Raw genomic sequence first — 21,146 nt, forward strand, 5'->3', positions numbered from 1 at the left:
ATGCACGAGGGGAGAAATTTGCCCGTCTTAAACCAGAAACTAAACTTGAATTTACATGATTTCTCCCCCCCACTCACCGGCTCATTTGCAGATATCGTAAAGTGAATAATTCAAGAAGTTCTTGATCAGAAATACTTTGCATTACGGTATTTCTGCAGCTTTTCAGCTTGGACAAGTTTTCCCTAAACTCCTAAATAGTATAAAGAAAAAAGAAAGAAAGAAAAAAGAAATCTAAACCATATCTAAATAATACTAATACATATGTATACTTGTACATATGCAGACTAAATTATGTATAGACGTGATGTAGTAATACAAGTCTCATTGTCTTAAGACATATGGCTGAATTTCTTTCTTTTAAAAAAAAAAAAAAAAGCCACAAAATGATGTGAACAAACTGTTTTTCTTTTTTTTCTTTGTGAAAATCTTAAGGAATGACAGGCGCTTTCGTCAGAGCCACCGGATTTATGGCGTTAAGCAGCACTTCAAGTCCAAAACCACTAATACGTTCGTAACGTACTCTTTTCTCGCTGTGTTCGCTCTCACCCTTTCACAGAAATATAAGTGGAAACATCCTTAAATCTTCTTTAATACTCTTTGTGTGTGCATATGTGTGTGTGTGCGTGCGTGTTTTGTGGGTGGGTGGGGGTAAAAAAAAAAAAGAAAGAAGGCCCCCCCTCAAGATTTCTGACATGTTTCTGCAGGACCGCAGGCTACTGGCTGGCGCGCAGCGCAGGCTTGCGGTGGGCTGTTTGTCTGCGTGAAGCTCCCATGGCTTCCTGTTCCCCTGCATCTGTTCCCCATTAGCGGAGGCGAGAGTATAAAGCAGCAAGCTGACAGAAGCTGGGAGCAGTCGAGTTCCTGCCTGGATCATGGGGTTTACTATCTGGCTGAGCGTGCTGTGCCTGCAGGCGAGCCTGCTCTCACACGCTCTCGACTGCTCAGCGGCGACGTGCGGAGAGCCGTGTGTCAGCGAGGCAACCGCAGACGGACAGGTAAGAGACGCACTGCGAATGGACGTGGTAGTTAAGGGAGGACGGTGGTAACCAATGGGTTTATTAAAGGGATCAGGCATCACCTGAGCTGGGTAAGTGCACCCTGTCTGTCTAAACACTGTTTGTTGGAAAAAGAAGGCAAAAAGTAACCTTAAACAGTGGAAAACTCACAAAACATTTTGAACAACTGTTGACCTGAACCTGAAAAAAAATCGCTAAAATAGTATATGATTACAATTGAGGGTCTATATTAAGTGTGTTTTGTACAAACCATGTCTGAAAGTTGCTGAAAAAATGCTCCTCTCAACACGAAGCAAATGAAGGATCAGTCGGAATCAATCTTGCTGGGTCCGCTGTGGATGACATTTTAGAGGAGGAAACATGTCCAAACCAAGTGATTCTACAGCAAATGTCCTGTGTTTTGGATGCTGAGTTGAGCTCATAAACGTCCATCTGGGATGGGACAGTAGCTCAGGTCAGAGGAAGCCAAGAACACTGGAATTCTTTCTCACTCCTTCCAGCGATGCAGCTGTGACGACCATAGTGGTCAAGGGTGGAAGGAGAGCGCACGGTCTGACCCCGCCAACCTGCGGGGACGGATCTTTTTTCCGTCCAACAAATATGAAGTCTCATTGTGATGGGTTTTACAGCCATAATGTCAAGGACCAAAAATACTCCTCTCGGTGGAACAAAATCTTTTTTCAGTCTTCATGTGGCCGTGACACGTTAAACCTGCGGTCAGCCACATGTTCTGTCCAAAATAATCATCTTTATATGGACAATGGATCCGCCAGCTGCGGCGGGAGGAAGGATTTTCTCCCAAACGCGAAAGGCTTTTCAATTCAATTCTGTCTGGGGGCCCCATTCAAGCCCCCACTGCAGTGTGTGTGCACGTACACATGGGTGGACCGAACTGCAACAAAACCTTTGTGCAGCATCGTTTGGAGGGGCTGGATTAGCTCATTCATGCTGGTTTTTATGTGGTCACATGTGTTTCTGATGAAGCAGCATGTGGAGAAGGAGAGCAACAAAATAGAAATGTTACAAACATCAATCAGAGAAATGTTGCCATGGTTGTTGACTTTCTTTTATTCTCTTCAGCTAACGTGTTTGATTAAACCCAGCCAGACAACTGTATTTACCACCAGTGTTTAACAACACAGTAATAACATTCCTCTTCTTCGACTTCTTCTTCTTCTTTGCCAGCATGATGAAGACAAGCAGCGGAGCGTGCTGCCGTTAACAGATGCACTGGTACGTGTCTCACTTATTCCTGGCAGATTTGATGGGAGAGTGCACCCAAATATTAAGAAACAGCCAATTACCTTCTCAACACTCTGGAGTGGGCAGAGGGTGGGTGAGGTTTTAGAGGTATGTAAGAAGTGGCAGCAGCAGTTCAAGTACTGAAGGTTGAAAAACATCAGCTCCAGTGTGATTGTCTGGTGGTGAAGCAACAGAGGAGTTGCAATTTTTGGGACAGTGGGGGGAATAGGCAAATAAATTGCTGGCCTCACTCACCAACATGTGTATCCCTCTGCTGACACGCACAAAAAGTGACACCGCACGTTCCCAAAAAAAGCATTCAAATAGGTCGACAGCACTCATTAGCTGCAAATGGGGCTGTTATTTTTTGAGAACTGGAAAGTGTCTTTTTGTAACTGGGGTGATGCAGTGGAGGCCCCCTGCGGTTGCCGACGGGGAGAGACGTGCAGGCTGCCCTTGTTGATCCCATCTGTGGTTGTGGATGTGGTGCTGACTGTCTCGTCCCTGCAGGCTCCACTCAGACGAAGGAGACAGTTGGAGCACAGAGGGCCCGCCCACCCCAACCAGGCACGCTTGCCTGGGGCCGTCACCGTCAGAGGCTTTCCCAACACTCTCATCCAGGTACACCACATTTGTGAGTCACACAGGCCAAATGTGGGGGAGGTGGTGTACGGTACTGGTGCTGCTGGTGGTGGTCCAGTAAAGTGTTAGTCATGCTGTATCTGTGTTTGCTCAAATACAGACAGCATCAACGGGATTTTGTTTGTGGTTTTGGAGAAAGCACCCAAAACAGATGAACTAGTCAAGTAAAAATTTAAAAACTGTTGTTATTTGTCCTGTTTGCAAGTAATTGTCTTTCCATGGAATTTTTTTTATTAGGTCTCGTATTTTAAAACTATAGATGCATTCCTTATCCAAAAATACCATAAACAGCATAATGGAAACAAATGAAATAGTTTTTCCTACAAATATGGTGGACTGGATTGCTGTGATAGCAATGCTGATTAGAGAGAGATTATTTATGATCATCTGTGTTTGTGTGGTTTCTTCAGGCTGACAGAACCAGACAACATGTGGTTCTAACGGCGAATAAGAAGAAGAGCAAGCGTAAATCCAAATCCCGCGCCGGCTCCTTCTCCCTCCTTAGCAACGACAAGAAGTCAACACCTTTGCAGGTGAGAATTTCAGTGTCATTCCAGAGCTAAGCAGAGTTTGCTGAAGTAGAAGAAGAAGAAGAGAAACAATCTTTTTGTTCCACCTCCAGGTGATAAGAGCTAAAAGAGGGATGAAGGTGCAGCTATCTAAGAGGGGCAGCTCAGGGCGCTCTGGAGCTTTCTCTGTCCTGGTGAGCCACCTTAAAATTGCTATATTTCCTGGGAAGGAAATGTTTAATGCCACTGCTCAGTATTCACGTGGTGCTGTGTGTGTTCACCAGGGAGATCCACAGAGTAACGGACAGACGGACAGACCCAACACAAGCACACTGGGGATGAGTGGTGCAAAATAAAATGTTTTTTTATTATTTAATTTTTGGAAAAAAACCCAGAAATATTCACATTCCACAAACACATTTAAACCATCTAATAAGGAATGTGAAAGTCTAACCATTTTAAGCTACCCTCATGAATACTTTATGCTATTTACAATAGTTGCTAATATATTCCTGCATGTAAGAGATTCCATATTACTGATTTTGTAGTTTGAGGTTTCTGTTGTATTTAATCAGAGATTCCTTCTTAAACTTGGGGGTGTATTTTTTCAAAAACATGTTCTGATGCATCAGATTTCAATAAAGAGTTAACGGAGATGCAGAAATCATTAAACAATCAGCAATTCACAGAGGTTTACGCCTTAAACTCCAGTTAATGTTGCTGCTCAGTCTCTCCCTTTCTGCTCCTCAAGCCTCACCACTTTAAAGGAATCCTATACATACTGTAGGGGCTTGTTCTCTGAATTTAAACTAGTTACCCGAGTATAAGGGGAAAAAGCTCTTAACTCAGGCTTTTCTATTTAAACATCTTCTCTCATTTTTAATTCAATCATCCAGGAATGGAGCCACACGATGGCCTGGACTGGATTACTTGTTGTGTTTCTGCAGGCACCGAGGTCCTCTTTCACAGCATGTGAAAATAAATAAACCGCCCACTTTTGTCACACTTATGAGAAACGCAGCATTTTACTCTAACTACGGTGTTGAAAACTCAAACGGCCAAAATAGAGCTAAACTGTCCATCGGACCTACGTCAAAATCCAGACATGAAGCGATCTATGGAGGGAAAAAAAGGCTTGTGCAAAGTGCAGGACAATCGAGGAAGTGGCATGACTCATCCTCGACTCATTTGCTGATCAAAGCTCTAATGGTGCTCTTGACGTAGGTACCAAGCACTCACAGCATCATATATGGTGGATTTAATGACAAAAACGGAGAGAAACGGAAACAGTACTGCAGCAAAATGTTATTTATGTGCTTGGCAAAGCATGTAATTGATGGCCAACATCGCTTGCTTGGAGATAATATAGTGGTTCAACTGTTCCAGTCCTGATCAGATAACCTGGATCACCTGCGTGTGAACCGTCTTGTTGTCGTGGCGACAATCCGCAGAGTGTCATTGTGGTTCCTCAGAAAACAGTAACGCTCCAATAAACATCCATATCTTATTATTTCTGTTCAGAAGCAACAGAGAAGAGAGAGCTGGCTCCAGTTCACTACCATGTTATCAGACTCACCCACCCACACACACACACACACACACACACACACACACACACACACATACACACAAACACATATACATACACATACACACACACACCACAGAGTCAGTGAAATGTCATTAATTGAGTGTACCTTTGGGTAAAGCTACACACACCGTTCTACAAGACAATCAACACCCAGGTTGAATGAGAGTCCAGATATTCACACGTCTCTGTGTGTGGTCACCAACAAAGCCATTGTGGTTGTGCAATTGTATGTGACATTGTTTCCGTCATCTCCCCAAGAGCAAAGATGACAATAATCACTGTAGAGGAAATGATGGGAAGCCTTTAATCTGTATGAGTGTGGTGGAAAACGCTGCTGCCTGAGTGAAATGTCACACACAAGTTCAGTCAGCGTCACCATTCCTTCCTCAGCCGCTCGCTATTCAGCCGTTTAAACTGAAACCACACCTTAATTGATAGGTTCTTTTGAGAGATATCCAAAACTACATAATTAGGCTAAAAGACAACGTCCGAGTTTATTTTTAAACAGAATTACAAGTTGTTGCCACTGTTTGGTGATAAATTTGTCAAGAATTGAAGAAAAAAGATAAAATTCCTCACCAGATAGTTACTGATGTTTTAAAATGAATCTTAAACATCCCCTTATTCCTCAGCACTGAATCATAGTCTGTAGGTCAGGTTCCCAGATTTGCTAGCTATGCACTATGGTGCATGAACTTCCAGATAGTGCTGAAATAACTTGGGACATTTGGAAGATCTTATTATAAGGAATGCAGTCATTTATTGGCTGGTATTGAGTTCAGTCATGTGGGAGCCTGTCCTGCTAACATGTTGCTGAATGTGCATCTTTCACATCATATTTTATTCACGTATATTTTCTGCCAGAATTTAGATGAAACATGATAATTGATAGCTCTGCCTGCCTTCAGGCGGATGACTGGATGGGCGTATGTCTGCACGGCCCAAATCTTAAACTCATCTAAAGGGACAAGATGGCACAGCGCTATCCCATAATGCACTGGCTTATAGGAATTTGACTTTCATGTAATTTCACAAAAAAGGAAAAAATATTACTGACGGCTTAATATATTTAACTTATTGTGTTTTTAAGCAACAGTTGGAAGAAGAGGATAAATAAAACTTACATCATAAGAAATAAGTAAAGCCATAATTCCTTTGATTGTCCCTATGGACAGGTGTATCCTGGGAAACTGTATGGATAATTAAATTTGTCAAAGCCATTAAATAGTCCAGAATCAATCCCATCTCTCTCTGTTTTATTTTCCGTATCTCTAAATAAAGTTCAGTCTTGTGAAAATGGTGTTTATGTGCAGGAAAAAAGACTACAGTCTGTCTGATGAAACAGCGATATTGTGTTAATAGAGGGAGAACCTGCCCACCGCTCTCTCCTCGCCCTCCAGCTCTCTGAACTCTTGCTCTGACCAGACTTTCAGTCTGAATTTGGCTTCTGTGCCACTGCCTGTCAGATTAGATACAGGGGCGCCGGCTGTCTCCCCTCATCTTGTGTGGGTCCCCACCCAGCAAAAGGTATCACCTCCCTGCCTGTCAAACCTTCTCCTTCATGCTGTCACAGCAAACCGTGAACCGCACACACACACACACACACACACACACACACACACACACAATGTACGCACGCACGCACACACGCACACACACACACACACACATCCTGTAAAGTCAACTGTTGTGGTGTCGGTTTGGTATTTGACATTTCAGCAAGTTATTGGGGTGTTTATGGACCAGTACAGAATTCATTGACTTTCCTTACATCTAGAAGTAGCCTGTCTGTAATCTACAAACCACAAACACCATCTGATGCTCTGAACTAATTTAGAACAAATTTTGCTGTCAGTCTTCCCTCCAGAACCTTAAGTGCAGCCCAACAGCATATGTGGATGTAATGTTCTCCACGCATGGTTTCCCAAAATGATGCTTTAAACAAAACTTGTTGAGACTGGTGAACTCAGCGGCACAATAGAGGCGCCTTAACGTGTCGGAAAATGAGATTTATGTTTGGAGGAACCTTTACTCAGCAGTAAAAATGGGTTTATAAGGGGCTCACATCCAAGATGCACACCCTCAGCAATGGGGAGCTAGCCAGACCTTCAGCCAAGACCCGAAATATCACCAAAAATATGAACTCAAATGACAAGATGAGCGGCTTTTGTCGCCGCTGTTTGTGGATAATCCATCTGTGCAGCTCTCCTTAAAGATGATGGATGCCTGCTGAGTCACTGCTGCTGTTCAATCTCTGCTGCTCACTGCATTAGAGCAGAAAATATGGCCGAGTTAACCTGCCCACCGCAGCGGGCCGCTGAAAGCTGATTTATTAGAAAGGCAATGTCGAGTGAATCAATTTCATTGAAGAGAAAGTAGTATCAGAAAGGAGTGAGGATGCATTAAGAAGGCGATAGCCAAGGCATGACACAGGCTGGAAAGTCTCTGAAGTGAAGACGAGTCAACGATTGCTGCAATTTAGTTACGTGAATGTACGAAGGGGTCATCGCTTCTTATCTCTTCTGTGGCACAAAGGTGGTCTCCAGAAGCAGACGGGGCTGTCAGCGGCGTGGGCGTAATTTAGATCAGGTTGAAGTGTTTAAAGATAAAACGAATAAAAGCTGTGATCAAATGTTCTTTTCTCTTTATGGCATCAACAGGGAGGCCTAAGGCAGACAGGAAACAGGCTGCAGCTAGTCTGCATGAGTTTGAGACACAGTTACCTGTATCGCGATTAAGAGCAAAGCAACGTCTTTTTAAGAATAATAAGAACTTTACCAGAAAGTCAGGAGAGTGAGCAGCGAAGAGGAGCATTAAACATTAGGTCATCGTACGTAAGACTTCTCAAACCACTTCAGGAACCCTTTCGGCAAAGAAAAAAGAGGTGATTTTATGCTATGGTTGGAAAAGAACCCTAGACTTCCATTTTCCATGCAAGGTTTGCAAGTAAAAAATCCTTCCCAAAGACCCAACAGCAGAAAGGACTGCTGATTACTGGGTGTAATTACGTTTTACAAGGTAGCACAGACAAGACTGTTACTGCCTTATCTCAGCTCGTCAGTCAGCACCACAGAAGTGATAAATGTAAAATACCGACGTTCTCTGGGGATAAAAGAAGCATAAATGAGATGGATAAGGTGACATTGAGGGAACAGTCAGTGATTTAAAGGGCATATCCATGGTTTAGAAACATCAGTTCCATCTCCACAGCAGAAACACGGCTGTTATTAGATGTAGGACTTTGTAGCATATTTTGTAGCAATAAATACTCACTCACTCACTCATTTTCTACCGCTTGTTCCTCCACTGAGGGTCGCGGGGGGACTGGAGCCTATCCCAGCACAATGGGCGGAGGCAGGGTACGCCCTGGACTGGACGCCAGTCAATCGCAGGGCTAACACATATAGACACACAACCATTCACTCTCACACTCACACCTATGGGCAATTTAGAGTTTCCAATTAGCCTAATCCCCAATCATGCATGTCTTTGGACTGTGGGAGGAAGCCGGAGTACCCGGAGAGAACCCACGCAGGCACAGGGAGAACATGCAAACTCCACACAGAAAGTCCCCAATCAATCCCAACCGGGGATCGAACCCGGGGCCTTCTTGCTGTGAGGCAACAGTGCTAACCACCACACCACCGTGCTGCCCTAGCAATAAATAGTTGTTTAAAAAACTGCAGAATGTGTTTCTTTACAGGTCCGGGGAAGGGAAATAAATCATTTGGTCAGATGTGTGAGGCAGTGACGCCTTGGGCTTCTGTGGCTCAAAGAGCCCTCTCAGCATAGAAAGAAATGATGTCTTCAATATCACCTTAGTTGCAGTACAAAATGTTTGTCAGTCACAGGTTTGTAATGGTCATTCTTCAGACATGTCTCATAGTCTGTGCATTCTGTGCTCATAACAACTTTCATAGAGGTCAGTTAAACTTACATCATAATAACTAATCCATCGCTTTATCTGAACAATTATACATCATCTAAACACTGTTTTATGCCTAGTTACCTGGAAAACATGCTGAGAATTCTTCAACCTCCCCATCACAGTCAAGTATTCAGAACTTAAATTAGATTTAAAAAAATAAAAAATAAAAAACACTGCCAAACAATCTTAAATTCTTTAGCAATTAAATAAATCAACCTGGAGTAATCCATTTCAAATATTCTCAGGATTTCACCAAAAAGTTCGATGCTGAGCTATGTAAATATCTCTGCATCCTCAAGCAGAGATTAAATGTTACATCTCCGGTTTGCTGTAACTGTATAAACAGTTTTACTAAAGAAGGACTGCCCTCTTGTGTTGAAGTTGATACAGGAACATGTTGAAACCACACAGCACATCCTGTTTAAAGGTGAATTCCTAAAACAAATGTCCTTAATAGTAACAACCAGCTAACTCTAACATTCAGAGGACTTCACAGAATTTTCACTTTATTCTTTGCATCTTGGGCATGCACAAAAAAAGGGTAGGCATCAGCGAATATTTTCTTGTGTCTCGATGCTTTAAAATTGGAGTGAAGAACCAAAAATGGCTGCATGCAGGTCCGGTTATTTACAGGTTGAGGAGGTCACAGATCACAGGTCGACTCCAAGGCCAGCTTTCCTGTCTGATTTGCCAGCTCTGCTGCCTTGTCTCTCTTCCACCTCATCAGCACGGTCTGCTTCACAACTGCATGGTACTTCTCATTCCACCGTTTTAACTCAGACTCGTAGTGGTTGTACTTGACCTTCAGTTTCCTCAACTCCTCGATGAGCCTGTTTTTCTCCATTAGGACACGCTGGTGGTGCATCTGCTGGATGTGTCTTGCCTTCCGGACCTTTTCCAGTATATCAACTGCTGCAGACGATGCCTCCCTGTATTCTTTACCCTCCTGTTGGATTTTTTTTAAATTACGAACTAGGTGTTGGATTTCTACGTACACATCTGGCACCATCTCCACCTGCTGGGTATCCACCACTCCCCTTTGTATCAGCTCGGCCCATTCCATCTGAAACCAGTCAAGTGTTTCTGTCATGCCCATTTGGAAGAGAAAACTGCTTAAGAACTCATCCCCAGTCTCATGGTGGTGCAGGATGGGAGCAGCAGCACTGGCCTCTCCCCGGCTTTGGATGGCCTTAATAGTGGCCTCCAAATCTGCTCCCCCCTTTCTCAAATCCCAGTCATCATTTAGAGCGCCGTCTTCACAATGAAAGGCAGCATCTCTGTAGTCTGGAGCCATCTCATCCTTTTCAAGGGGTTCAGGGCTGGCTCTCATGCTTTCATTTATAGGTTGGGTATTGGGTATTGTTGCTTTACCTGTCCAAGAACCACTGAAAGATAAACGCACACACATCCTTGTAAATCTAGCATGTACATCTATGCCTTAAACTTTATTGTTACACATCTTATAGGCAAAGTAATTGTGGACATGTTTTTTAGAGCTCGAAGTTACAACTAACTTAAATGGTTGGTGCTTCTCTGATTTTCGCTAAATTCAAGTTACATCTATCTTTTTGAGGACTTTCATGGGCATAATGCATTAGACAGCCCCTAACTCTAACCCTAACCAGCCCAACTTACCTACTAAACTAAACTAAACAGACTTCTAGCCTCAAGCCTAAAACCATGTCTAAACCATCAAACAGCCCTTTGAAGTTGTCTCTGTCAAAATGTCTTCACATCCCAAATGATGGTCTCACTATGTTAATAGAGTACATTTTGTTACTCAGGGTGCTGCAAGAACAAGAACACACACTACAATTTCATATAAAATTAAATCAGTACAGGAAATGTCTGTCCTTATGAGGCAGAATCTGGCCCACTCCACTGCTTTTCTCAGGAGAGCCTGGTTGCAGACTTCTCACCTCAGGTCACTTCCGGTGTATGTTCCCCTCTCAGGCAATCCCTTGTATCAAGCCAGGAAAAAACTAATCAGGAAACTTCAAAATATAATTGTGTGAACGCATTTGAAAGAGGTGGCTTTTTCCTGTATTTCTTGACTTGACCAATCTCCATTTTTAAATTAATTTTGAATGATTGAATGATTGAACTGAACACATACTCCTGCAAAGGAAATTTAGTCTTGTGGTCAGTATCTTACCTCGTATGTTGTATTTCTTTATTCTATACTGGTAATATAGAGGACAGTTGTAAAACAATGCAACGTCATCATAATATATTATGTTGCTTTAGATAAAAGCTCCTTTGAACATTGAAGGAGCAAATAATGGCAAATGGATAAAATGGTGTGACCTCACCAAGGCCTGTTTTCATTCCTATGGGACAAAAAACTGACAGAGGCATTGCACATTCAAATGTGAAAAGTGATAGATAATTTACTTCAGTTTGTTATTAATAAGAATAAAATATGAAAGAAGGTTTAAACTGTCCACTGTACATTAGTGGGTAATTTATAACAGATTATATAAGCATAATGCACAATTTCACTCGTAGTTGTTTTAATTCAAAATACAAAAGTTGGTGTGTTCTGGTTGGGTTGCTACCAAACCCTTCTCCAGGATCAACATGTGTTCCATATGTTGATGTACTATAAAATATATGATTTTGTTAGACATTAATTTAATAAATGCACAGCTTATACATATACCCAAATACTTTTTCTTTTTCTCATATTTACAATGTAGAATCTGACCCACCTTGCGTTGCATTTCCGTTTTAGCTGGTTGCTATGGCATCAAGAGAACTTTTGATTTTGGCCACAAACTATTGTGACACGTCTTATAAGACAGGTAATTGTAGGCTTTCAGACGTTTTTAGAGTCCAAAGTTACAACTAACTTAGACGGTTGGTCCTTCTGTGATTTTCTCTAAATTCGTTATTTTAACGATTTTTAAAATAATAATAACAGAACAACTGTTATACACACCTCCGAAACAGTAGGTGGCGATGTACACCGTTTAGAAATAGATCACCCCCATTGATGAAGTAGAAGAAGCGTTTCCGTCGTCATCAATGATCATGGCGGACTACAAGGAGGCGCCCTTGGCCAGTCGGCCTCAAACATTGGACCCAAAAGAGTATTTTAATGTGTCACCGGAGCAGCGACGTGCAGAAGCGGACCGGGCAGCACTGCGAGCGAACCTGAAGCTGCAATATCTGACTCAGCTCAATAACCCGCTTAGAAAAGAGCTCATTGTAAGTGCTACCTGTTAGCTAGCAATGTCACCCCTGATAATAGTCCCAAAACTACAATTCTCACATCACCGCCCAAAAATATTTTGCACATTAGCTTGCAGTTTTGTCCTGGGAACTTGGTTTATAACAGTTTCAAAAATCGGCTTGGTCTTAAAACGGGTTGGTGTTGACAAACCTTAGCGTTGATGATGGTAAACACTCATATTTACGCGACTATAGATGTATGAAGAAGCGTTTCCGTCGTCATCATATAAAACTTGCATTGTGCTGCACCGTTTTTAGGAAGACCCTGCTCTGACACGTTGGGTGCACGCACGCGCAAACCCATATCTACACTTCAAACCCACGTTCAAGACATCGCTGCTCGGGCTGTTGTTTGGAGTGGTGCCCCTCTTCAGCCTGTACGCCATCTTCAAGACAAACAGGGTAAGAGCTCTGCTTTGTCCTGCAGCCAGCATCTGGACTCATGTCGGAAAAGTACAACAGAGAGTTTAAGGTTCTGTCCGTAGCCACAGAATAAATGAGATGCTACTGCTGGGTCTCTATTGGAAATTTCATATCAGATTTGGGATTTTTATTCTTTTGTGGTTATTGCTGCCCTGAAATATCGCCGGGGTCTCTGTAGGCTGTTTACTTGAATTCCAGCAGCATATGACCTGCCGAGCTGATCATTTCTCCACATTTTGGAACCTAAACTCATAGTTTACTATATACAGTATATATTTCTGAACATGTATATTTATTAACTTTTTAAGTTATTTTTCTAGCATCAGACAAACCAACAAATACAGGCTGTCATTGTTTCCCTTGAAATGTGTTGTGCTTTTCATGCGTTTCTCCTCTTGTCATGGAAAAGGGAGAGTGCAAAGCTGGGCTATCATGTTCTCTACTGTAAATCACAATATCTCGGCCATTAAAAACATGCGGTGTGAACATCTTGATGCTCCTTACTAACCATAATCTGTGTTCTGTTAACAGGATAGAAAGGAGGAGCAGATTCAGAATGGAACCCTGACCCGCAAATTCAGTTTGTCATCATGAGCTCCTGTACAAAGATCTCATTTATGTTCTAGTGATGTTTGTAATTATTATTATCCAAATAAAATAATCCCATCAAACTGCCATCTGCTTTTTATTAAAGCAAAATTGAGATTTTTCGGGTGTAGTTTTGGGCTCAGACACATACTGTACACCTGTGGTGGGTTTATCTCAATGATGATGAAATCATGTAGGAAAATATGCACAAAATCAATTAGTTGTTTTCACTGCATTCAGATTTTATTTCACTCCTTGCTTGTTTATTGTTTGCTGGGCCTCCAGCTTGGATCAAAGTGGCTGCAGAGGTCTTCCCAGCACTGGTAGTAGTTCTTGTCAAGGGTCTGACATGTTTGCAGGCCCCACTTGGTCACAGCCATGCTGAATGATGATTCAAACATGAAAGCCTGGGGGGAGAGACGGACAAACTGAGGGTTAGAGTGCTTTCCTCTTAAGTCCTCATTAAGCCAGCAGTCAAGTCTTACCATGGTTCCTTCAGCCACCCTCTCGGGTTTGAGCTCAGCTCTGCTGTTCTTCTCAAAGCAGTCCACGTCCGGACCATGTGGGGTCATAATGCTGTGGAGGCTGGCCCCGCCTGGCTGGAAGCCCTCCTCTTTAGCTTCGTAGTGGCCTTTGATGAGGCCCATGAATTCACTCATGCAGTTACCTAACGCAAAAAGCAGAGGGAGCTCTAATGCGGGCCACGCTGGGTGGATCGTTGTAGAAGCTCCACTAGATGGCCTTCAAGATCTTTACAAGCAGAGAAAAATGTGGCCTGGCGCTGCCTCAGCTGAAAGGACCCGTACAGCAGGTGGATGTTGTCACCCACTGTCTTGATGCGGGATGGATGATTAGATGGTGGCTTCCGCATGGCTCTTTTCATTTATTATACTACGAAGTTAATTGTATTGATGGAATCTTCTACTTGCATTGCAATTAAATTCCAGCCTAACTGCTTATGTTTTTCTTTAATAGCAAACAGCGTGTGTGTTGCAAGGCGGTCTTACGGTGATAGTACGGTGGACGGAAAGTGCGGTCGGCCACACCCCACCGAGGTGGGAAGATGACAAAGTCAGCAATGGCCACACCGGGTCGTGTAGATTTGGCAGTCAGCACTGTAAAGATTGATGGATCCTACCAGGAGGTTGGAAGGGGAAATAAAAGGCCACTTTAGGGCATTTTGTTGAACAAGTTGATCAAAGGAATGTTATGTTAGCTCTCACCGCATGATCAAAGGCCACACAGTTGATGACCATGAAGTTGGTCAGGTTGTACTTGTATGGCGTGTAGTTCCCATGCCAAGCCACCACATTGAAAGGAGAAAAGTCCTACGTAGAATGAAAACAAATAAGGCGACTCTGCCCTAGCAACATGCACAAAGGGTCTTAAACTGAGGCTTTCAGGGAGAAAAAAGAATAATAAACGTCTTTGTAATCTTACATTGCCAGTGAAAGCACTTCTTGACGGGAGGGGGAAAAGTGGTTATAATGATAAAGGTTGATTGTGAAAGGAGGGTATACTTCTTTCAATTCTTTCAATCCCACTGAAATGAGGCTACAGGTATTGTGAAGTAATTGGCTTCACAATCAAACTTTCCCAAACTTTGAGCGTTTTTTGGAACTCACAGCGGCACAGCCATGCGGGGGAGTTGGGAGGCGGCTGCAGTAACAGTGGGTGCAGAGATATTTCTTTATCTTGATTGTTAAAACCACGGCAATTTTATATATTTTCTCTGCTCTGATAATGCCGCCGCGAAAAAGACATTCAGCGGCAGCTCTAAAATCAATACCGTTCATTACAACTCAGGCAGCCTCCTGAGTGACCTGCATGCTCCCTGCAAGCACACCTCTCGTGCACAGTGCACACATGCACTGTTACACAAAGACGAAATCATGCACACACCTGCACACTTAATTAATTAATTGAATTCAAACACATCATTTCACCTATAAACACAAAAAAAACCCACTTTTTACATTTTAGATAAATATAGATAAAGTGTTACTTGGTGTTGGTAATGTCTTCGACATCCTTTGCTGCATTCAATTCAAATAAAAAGAAAGGGAAAATGGAGCACAGCAACCACTTGCACACACATCCACACAAAACACAAACATATTGGCCCAGTCAAGCAAATAATAAGTTAATTTGAGCAATTTTAGTGCTCCACAGGGGAACAAAACAGCAGGACCAAAGGGGGAGAGGCTGCATCTCGCCTGAGATGAGGTGCGCATGTCTCCCGTGTTATTTTCTCGCCCCTGTGGCCTCACCCTTCTTGACCTGCAGGGTGGACATCATAACCACCGTGTCAGGTGCAGACCTCTGACACCCAGCACCAAACAACGGGCGGCGCCCATGAAATGGGGGGAATGTTTGTTTTGCTCCAACGTTGGATAGTCACCCTTGTGTACTTCCTTCTATGCATAATAGCAGTGCAGTTTGACTTGGTTTCCACGGTTACAACCCCCATCCCCCACTTGCGACAAACCTCTCCTCCCACAAAAAAAAAAAAAACAGCCCTCCTGTCAGACATTATTTGTCGATCCAATTATGCACCCAACAGGACATTATTGAGGTGCAGCATCATTCTCTGAGTGAAACCTGCTGAAATTAACACTTAAAACGTGTTTCCTTTCCTTCACTCTGAAGCTCAACGGGTCCTGTCTGTTACTCCTGGCTGCCTTAACTGATTATGAGTAATTAAGACTCATAAATGAGTTGATGCAGAAACCTGCTCAATGGGTAATAACCAACACTTTGATATTAAATCATCGGGTATGGCATTCCAATTGGCGGGGGCATCTAATGGATCATATGCCTCACTTGTACAGTTTCCTGTTTGTCATTTTTCCAGTCCACTGGTGTTTACTGAAGCAAACATGCTAAAAAGGCTAATAGGGCAAATATGACTGTACGCGTTGTTCCCTTGTCGCACGGCTACGTGTCATTGTGCTGAAACGGAAATTGATGCACTGCTGAGCAGTCACCTGTTGGCAGGCAAACAGCTTTCCCTGGTACTTGTTGATAATGGTGTAACCTGCAGCCACATGGCGATCCTCATACCAGGCAACCGGGCACTGGAAATCTCTTGGGTTGGCCAGACCATTGCCTCCTTTAAAGTAAGAAAGGTCACAGTAACAAATGGATTAACAGTCCTGGCAGTCTATTTTATTCCTATTTAATTTATCCTAGCAGGTTTCTCTCCTCTACTTGTCCTCCCCCTTGTCCTTCCCCCCTACCCAGCCGGCCATCAGCAGGATGGTCCCCCTACATAAGCCTGGTCCTGCTCAAGGTTTGTTCCTGTTAGGGGGAGTTTTTCCTTGCCACTCTTGCTTGTTGGGGGTCAGGCCCTGGGATTCTGTAAAGCGCCTTGAAACAATTTTGATTGTAACAGACGCTATACAAATAAAGATTGATACGATTTGATTTGATTTTGAGGTTGGCATTCTACCTGCTAACCTCTGGTTTGCCGTCTATCTGGTAGGACGGAAAAACCAACTGGATAACAGTCATCTTAGGACTGGTGTGACACTTTATATTTCACAGGTAAAATTAAGTTGAGAGTAATCTTCATCTACAAAGAAGTTGTTGAGATACTTCAGTTCAGGCAAAAGTGTCAAGGGACTCCGTTAATTAAATGTTTATCCTCTGTGGAGCGTGAATCCTACAAAAGCTCATTGAAATGAATCTGATAGCTGCTGTCCAGTGACCACAATGTTTGAGTTTTTTCAAAATCACATTGATAGTACCATTTTAGAGCACTCCTAAAATGCTTCACACACCTATGGGCCCCAGGTCTGGTAGTTCAAAGTGAGCTCCATACACCTCAAGGATGTAGCCTCTGGTTGCTCCAAACACATCCACGCTGAAGCGCATCCCTTGCTGGTAAAAAAAAAGAAAAGGCGAACAGGTCTTTAGTGCTGTTTATAATCTAGATATTGAATATTAAAAGTGCTTTAATTGTACTGTTTTCTGTGTTGGTTATTTTGGTATATTTTGAGGTTTATCTTATAGAGACCACAATATGTTTGCAGATAATAGAAACTGGAGCATCCAGAACTGTATTTTTCTGAGCGAAATCACCCTCACCTGGATGACACAGATCTCGTTCGGCTCGACCAGCATTTTCCCAAATTCAGTGGTGATCAGGATCTCACCCTGCTGGGGAACTACAGAGACAAACACACAACGGGAGATGGTAAAAAGGAAATCTAAACAGAGAATAGCGACTGGGGATTGAGCAATCATCCTCCTGGTGATGGATGACAGTGAAAATATCAGCAGCCTTTTCACTCACCAATCAGAAAGTCTCCATCTGAGTTGTTGAAGCACCTGTATCAGGCATAAAAATTACATTATATATGTGTGTGTGTGTGTGTGTGTGTGTGTGTGTGTATATATATATATATGCTTAAAAATGTGTGAAATGTGTGAAAATGCTTCTATCATGAAACATGGGGCCCATTTGCAAACAAACCCACATGTCAACCATGGAGGCATTGCAGGTGAAGATGTGGACGCCGATGCCATTTCGTGATTTGGCATCTCCGGCACCACAGATGGTGTGTAGACCCTGCAAAGACGGACCCAAAATTCAGATGAAGGAACCCAAAATTTGAATCGGAACCCTTATAACCTAAGTCAGCTCACTCACGGTGGCAAAGTCCACTTTTTTTTTGGTGGGTGTGGGGATGGAGAAAGGCAGCCATCTCAGCTGAGAGAAGATAAAATATTGTCAGTTCATTGACAACAAGCCTAAAAGAGTGTTTTGTAGGCTGTTGCCAAATATAGACAGTCTGGTAGCCATAATAAAAATGAGCAATTGCTGAATGTTGCACATTTACCTTTGTTATATTTAAAAAAATAAAATAAAATAAAAATCTGTCAATGATAAGGTTCCAAAGAACAATAATGTTTCGACAGTAAAAGTTATTTCTATGGGTCTTTTTGCATGTTGACATCTCTAAAGTGGGTGGGGCTTCAATATCAGGAAATTCTAATCTAAGATTTGAAGTCTTATTTAACTACTCACTTTTTCTGCCTCACAGCTATTATTTTATTAGGTAAATGTGAATGCAGCTGAGTTAGCTTAGCATTCAGACAAGGTCAACAGGCTATAAGACAGAAGACGAGTAGGTTGGTGAGCATTAGAGGTTCAATTTAGCATCAGGTTGCTAACCAGCTGCTAATTTTATCAAACAAATTGGAATGGTGTCAAAAGACTCTAAATAAATTAAAATGTACAACATGAGATTTGCCCTAAATGTGAGGCCTTGCCTGCCTTAATACACCATTCTGCCTTTTCCATCCATTCTACCATATATAAACCTTCTGGCGTTTCACCAATGCATATACAGTATACTAGTGTTGTAAATAGAACCTTTGCACACCTGGTTCGGGTCTGGTTCCACCTCATTCCAGTTTTCTGTCAGATCACCACAGGGTGCTGCAATGAAGGGCTTATGCTTGACAGAAGGCAAAATGCGGTACAACCAACTGCAGACAAAGGGGGCGATGGAAAGGCAATTTTATTGTTCCAGCTCCATTTGGTGATAAGTGAGTTGATCTAAATGTCAGGAACAATTAAACACCTCCTCTTATTGGCTGGCCGTGGGCAGGTGAACGCAGAGCCTGAGAGCTGCTCGGCATAGAGGCCATAGGGACAGACCTGAGGACTGTTCTGCATAGACAGATTCCCGTTTAGTTATTATTTATGCTATTAATCATATGTAAAGATTCATCTACTTTAACGAGTTCAGCCAAAACAAGCAGAAATAAAGATTAAAGCAGCTGTGGCAGGTGTGTGTGGGTGTGTTTTACCTGCCCCTCTGGTAAAGCCCCAGGACAGCGAGGGTCTTCAGAGGAGAACTCATTCCCAAATCCACTCATGTACTGCAACGAGAAAGACAGGCGCAAGGGGGTGGGGTGGGGGGGGGGGGGGGGGTGGGGGGGGGGGGGGGGGGGGGGAATAAAAGCTCCCATAAACATCACGCAGCTTCATTGTAATTCAGGAATTCAGGATAAATGTGTTCACGCTGGTTATAATTAAATTTTAAAGCTTGTCATTACAGCCATGTCTTTCCGTTAATTGTTGTCACATTGATTCGCATAAGATCTAAAACAAACTGCGGTTGTGACAAATCCCCCCAACAGCCAGTCATCCATTACTTTTGTGCCACTGAATAAAAACGCTAATTGCGCTCACGTCCTCTTCCTCGGTTGCATTTTGCGCCGTTCTCACATCGCAGCGTCATCAAACAGACCAGCCGCAACGTCAGAAAACTTGCTGAATCACTGTCAGTCTGCAAAAACTGGCTCAACCTCTCGGGAACGTTTCCAGACGTGCGCGTCACTGCGCTTGGGGACCAATGTCATTTAAAATGGTATTTCAAACCCCTGGTTAGATGACTTCCCAACCTCCGTTGGACTTAATAAATTGGATTAATCAAAGTTACCGAGAGAGGGTTTAAGTGTAAACATCATTATTCCGATGCTTTTTCCGCTGTCCACATCTGGGCAGCTGCTGAATGCAGCACTCTGATTGGTTGGAAGCAACACCGCCCAACACTCCCAAACAGGTTAGCACGGCTCCAGGTTTATACAGTTTATTATTTCTGTTGCAACTTGTAGATCATCTACGCCTACAGTCCTGCTTTCATCCATGCAGTCATGGAATCGCCACCATAACTTCCCAGGCTGTTCAAGTGTTGTTGATGGTGAACAAGTTATGAAGAGAGTCGTGAAAATTAGAGTTTTACCTTGAGACCAGCCATTGTGCAGCCTGTTGAAGCTCTGACTATCCAAAGTGTTTCGCCTGTTATAAATGATCTTGTAGCGCTCCTGTACAACTCTCAACGCATCCTCCTCGACCAAACTCCACCGTGGGGCCGGGACCTGCGCTTTATGGAGCGAGGGGAGAAGGGGGCTGGAGTCTTTCTCAACATGTTTTTAATTAAACCCTGACAGACTCTGTGACGCAAAGGCAGACGCTCGGGCAGGATTGGGTCAGATTGGCAGAGCAAACAATTATCAACGCAAACAAGAGCGGCCGTTCTATTAAAGCTCTGAAGGTCGTTGAGCTTGGACTACAAAGCGTCGTAATATTCCTATAAATCAGGGCAAAGACTAGAATATGGTACAAGCCCACATCTGACTGGACAGACAAGCGTGGATTTATCGTCAAACGGTGGCGAATTTTTCCAGAACTGCTTATATAAACACGAGGTCGTGACCCTATAAAATCAACAAGGGACTACGTGTGAGTCCATATGTTCAGCTTCACCCTGAACTGTGACAGCAGCAAAAAGTTCTATTGAAACGATTCCTGCTGCTGCAATAAAGCGCTGGATTTATAATCAACGTCTGGGATTTTATTGTATTGCACATTTTAGACACTGTAAAAGCACTTCTGTCAGGATTTAATGAATCTTTACACTCTTCATACTGGGTTTTCTCTTGACAAAATGAACAAAATATAAAATAAATATACAGTTCTGGTTCACTTTAGGTTTTGCACTCCAGAGGATCATCAAGTTGCTCTTAATTCTGTTATGCTGTTTTATTTCAAATGATTTAACAGATGCATAATTAACCAGCATCTACCTAAACCAGCCCAACAGATCCACTACAGAACAGGCAGTGAGCGATTCAACGTCTGCCTGAGCGACAAAAAACGACCTGTACGTTACTTTACACAAAATATATTCAGGTCATTTCGTGAAATAGATGGTCAAATGAGGTGTAATGTCCCCCGTGCAGCATGTATCAACAAGAATCAATTCTGCCTCTGTCCTTCCCTCGCTTCTCCTCCCGTCATTTCGTTTCTTTTTGGTAGGTGTCGGGGAAAACTAAATGACGGCAATTCACGTAGTGAGGCACAAATAAACTCGCCGCGGCAGAAGTAACTGTTCTCCGCCGAGGCATGTAGCCGAAGCCCGTACCCCCCGCTGAGAGCCAGCCAGGGTGCTGCGCCG

At 43.0% G+C, this 21,146-nt stretch overlaps 4 protein-coding genes across 5 annotated transcripts; 2 read left to right on the top strand and 2 right to left on the bottom strand.

Moving 5' to 3' along the window:
- Positions 1-690: 690 nt before the first annotated feature.
- Positions 691-4,065, top strand: si:dkey-12l12.1 (uncharacterized). The gene is made up of 6 exons (XM_057013321.1): positions 691-995; positions 2,202-2,249; positions 2,769-2,879; positions 3,311-3,433; positions 3,523-3,603; positions 3,694-4,065. Exons 1-6 carry the CDS (start codon positions 873-875, stop codon positions 3,763-3,765), a joined length of 558 nt encoding a protein of 185 aa, XP_056869301.1. The 5' UTR covers positions 691-872; the 3' UTR covers positions 3,766-4,065.
- Positions 4,066-8,438: 4,373 nt separating this feature from the next.
- On the bottom strand, positions 8,439-12,475 carry LOC130513982 (sperm-associated antigen 16 protein-like). Of its 2 annotated transcripts, none has more exons than XM_057013320.1 (2): positions 12,314-12,475; positions 8,439-10,313 (listed from the first exon to the last, which is right to left on the bottom strand). In XM_057013320.1, the coding sequence occupies exon 2, from the start codon at positions 10,256-10,258 to the stop codon at positions 9,572-9,574; it is 687 nt and encodes a 228-aa protein (XP_056869300.1). In that variant the 5' UTR covers positions 10,259-10,313; positions 12,314-12,475; the 3' UTR covers positions 8,439-9,571. The 2 variants fall into 2 exon arrangements, with proteins under 2 accessions (XP_056869300.1, XP_056869299.1); XM_057013319.1 differs by lacking the exon at positions 12,314-12,475 and adding an exon at positions 11,870-11,994.
- ndufb4 (NADH:ubiquinone oxidoreductase subunit B4) lies at positions 11,880-13,260 on the top strand. Its single transcript, XM_057013322.1, has 3 exons — positions 11,880-12,138; positions 12,421-12,564; positions 13,117-13,260. The coding sequence occupies exons 1-3, from the start codon at positions 11,956-11,958 to the stop codon at positions 13,177-13,179; spliced, it is 390 nt and encodes a 129-aa protein (XP_056869302.1). The 5' UTR covers positions 11,880-11,955; the 3' UTR covers positions 13,180-13,260.
- Positions 13,261-13,394: 134 nt separating this feature from the next.
- Positions 13,395-20,117, bottom strand: hgd (homogentisate 1,2-dioxygenase). Its single transcript, XM_057013318.1, has 14 exons — positions 19,932-20,117; positions 18,994-19,065; positions 18,765-18,853; positions 18,564-18,669; positions 17,828-17,887; positions 17,655-17,746; positions 17,471-17,505; positions 17,263-17,342; positions 16,956-17,055; positions 16,161-16,285; positions 14,397-14,501; positions 14,181-14,307; positions 13,659-13,840; positions 13,395-13,580 (listed from the first exon to the last, which is right to left on the bottom strand). The coding sequence occupies exons 1-14, from the start codon at positions 19,944-19,946 to the stop codon at positions 13,437-13,439; spliced, it is 1,332 nt and encodes a 443-aa protein (XP_056869298.1). The 5' UTR covers positions 19,947-20,117; the 3' UTR covers positions 13,395-13,436.
- Positions 20,118-21,146: the final 1,029 nt, after the last annotated feature.

This window comes from Takifugu flavidus, chromosome 17 (assembly GCF_003711565.1).
Source record: "Takifugu flavidus isolate HTHZ2018 chromosome 17, ASM371156v2, whole genome shotgun sequence".
Lineage (NCBI taxonomy): Eukaryota > Metazoa > Chordata > Actinopteri > Tetraodontiformes > Tetraodontidae > Takifugu > Takifugu flavidus.

Excerpts from the sequence above, each read along its gene's own strand:
- si:dkey-12l12.1 (XM_057013321.1), top strand. The coding sequence starts at position 873 with ATGGGGTTTACTATCTGGCTGAGCGTGCTGTGCCTGCAGGCGAGCCTG. Across the intron at positions 2,880-3,310 it reads TTCCCAACACTCTCATCCAG|GCTGACAGAACCAGACAACA; the intron begins GTACACCACATT and ends TGGTTTCTTCAG. Across the intron at positions 3,434-3,522 it reads AGAAGTCAACACCTTTGCAG|GTGATAAGAGCTAAAAGAGG; the intron begins GTGAGAATTTCA and ends TTCCACCTCCAG.
- LOC130513982 (XM_057013320.1), bottom strand. The coding sequence starts at position 10,258 with ATGAGAGCCAGCCCTGAACCCCTTGAAAAGGATGAGATGGCTCCAGAC.
- ndufb4 (XM_057013322.1), top strand. The coding sequence starts at position 11,956 with ATGATCATGGCGGACTACAAGGAGGCGCCCTTGGCCAGTCGGCCTCAA. Across the intron at positions 12,139-12,420 it reads CGCTTAGAAAAGAGCTCATT|GAAGACCCTGCTCTGACACG; the intron begins GTAAGTGCTACC and ends CACCGTTTTTAG. Across the intron at positions 12,565-13,116 it reads CCATCTTCAAGACAAACAGG|GATAGAAAGGAGGAGCAGAT; the intron begins GTAAGAGCTCTG and ends TTCTGTTAACAG.
- hgd (XM_057013318.1), bottom strand. Across the intron at positions 17,343-17,470 it reads AGATGGAGACTTTCTGATTG|TTCCCCAGCAGGGTGAGATC; the intron begins GTGAGTGAAAAG and ends TTGTCTCTGTAG. Across the intron at positions 17,056-17,262 it reads ACGAGATCTGTGTCATCCAG|CAAGGGATGCGCTTCAGCGT; the intron begins GTGAGGGTGATT and ends TTTTTTTACCAG.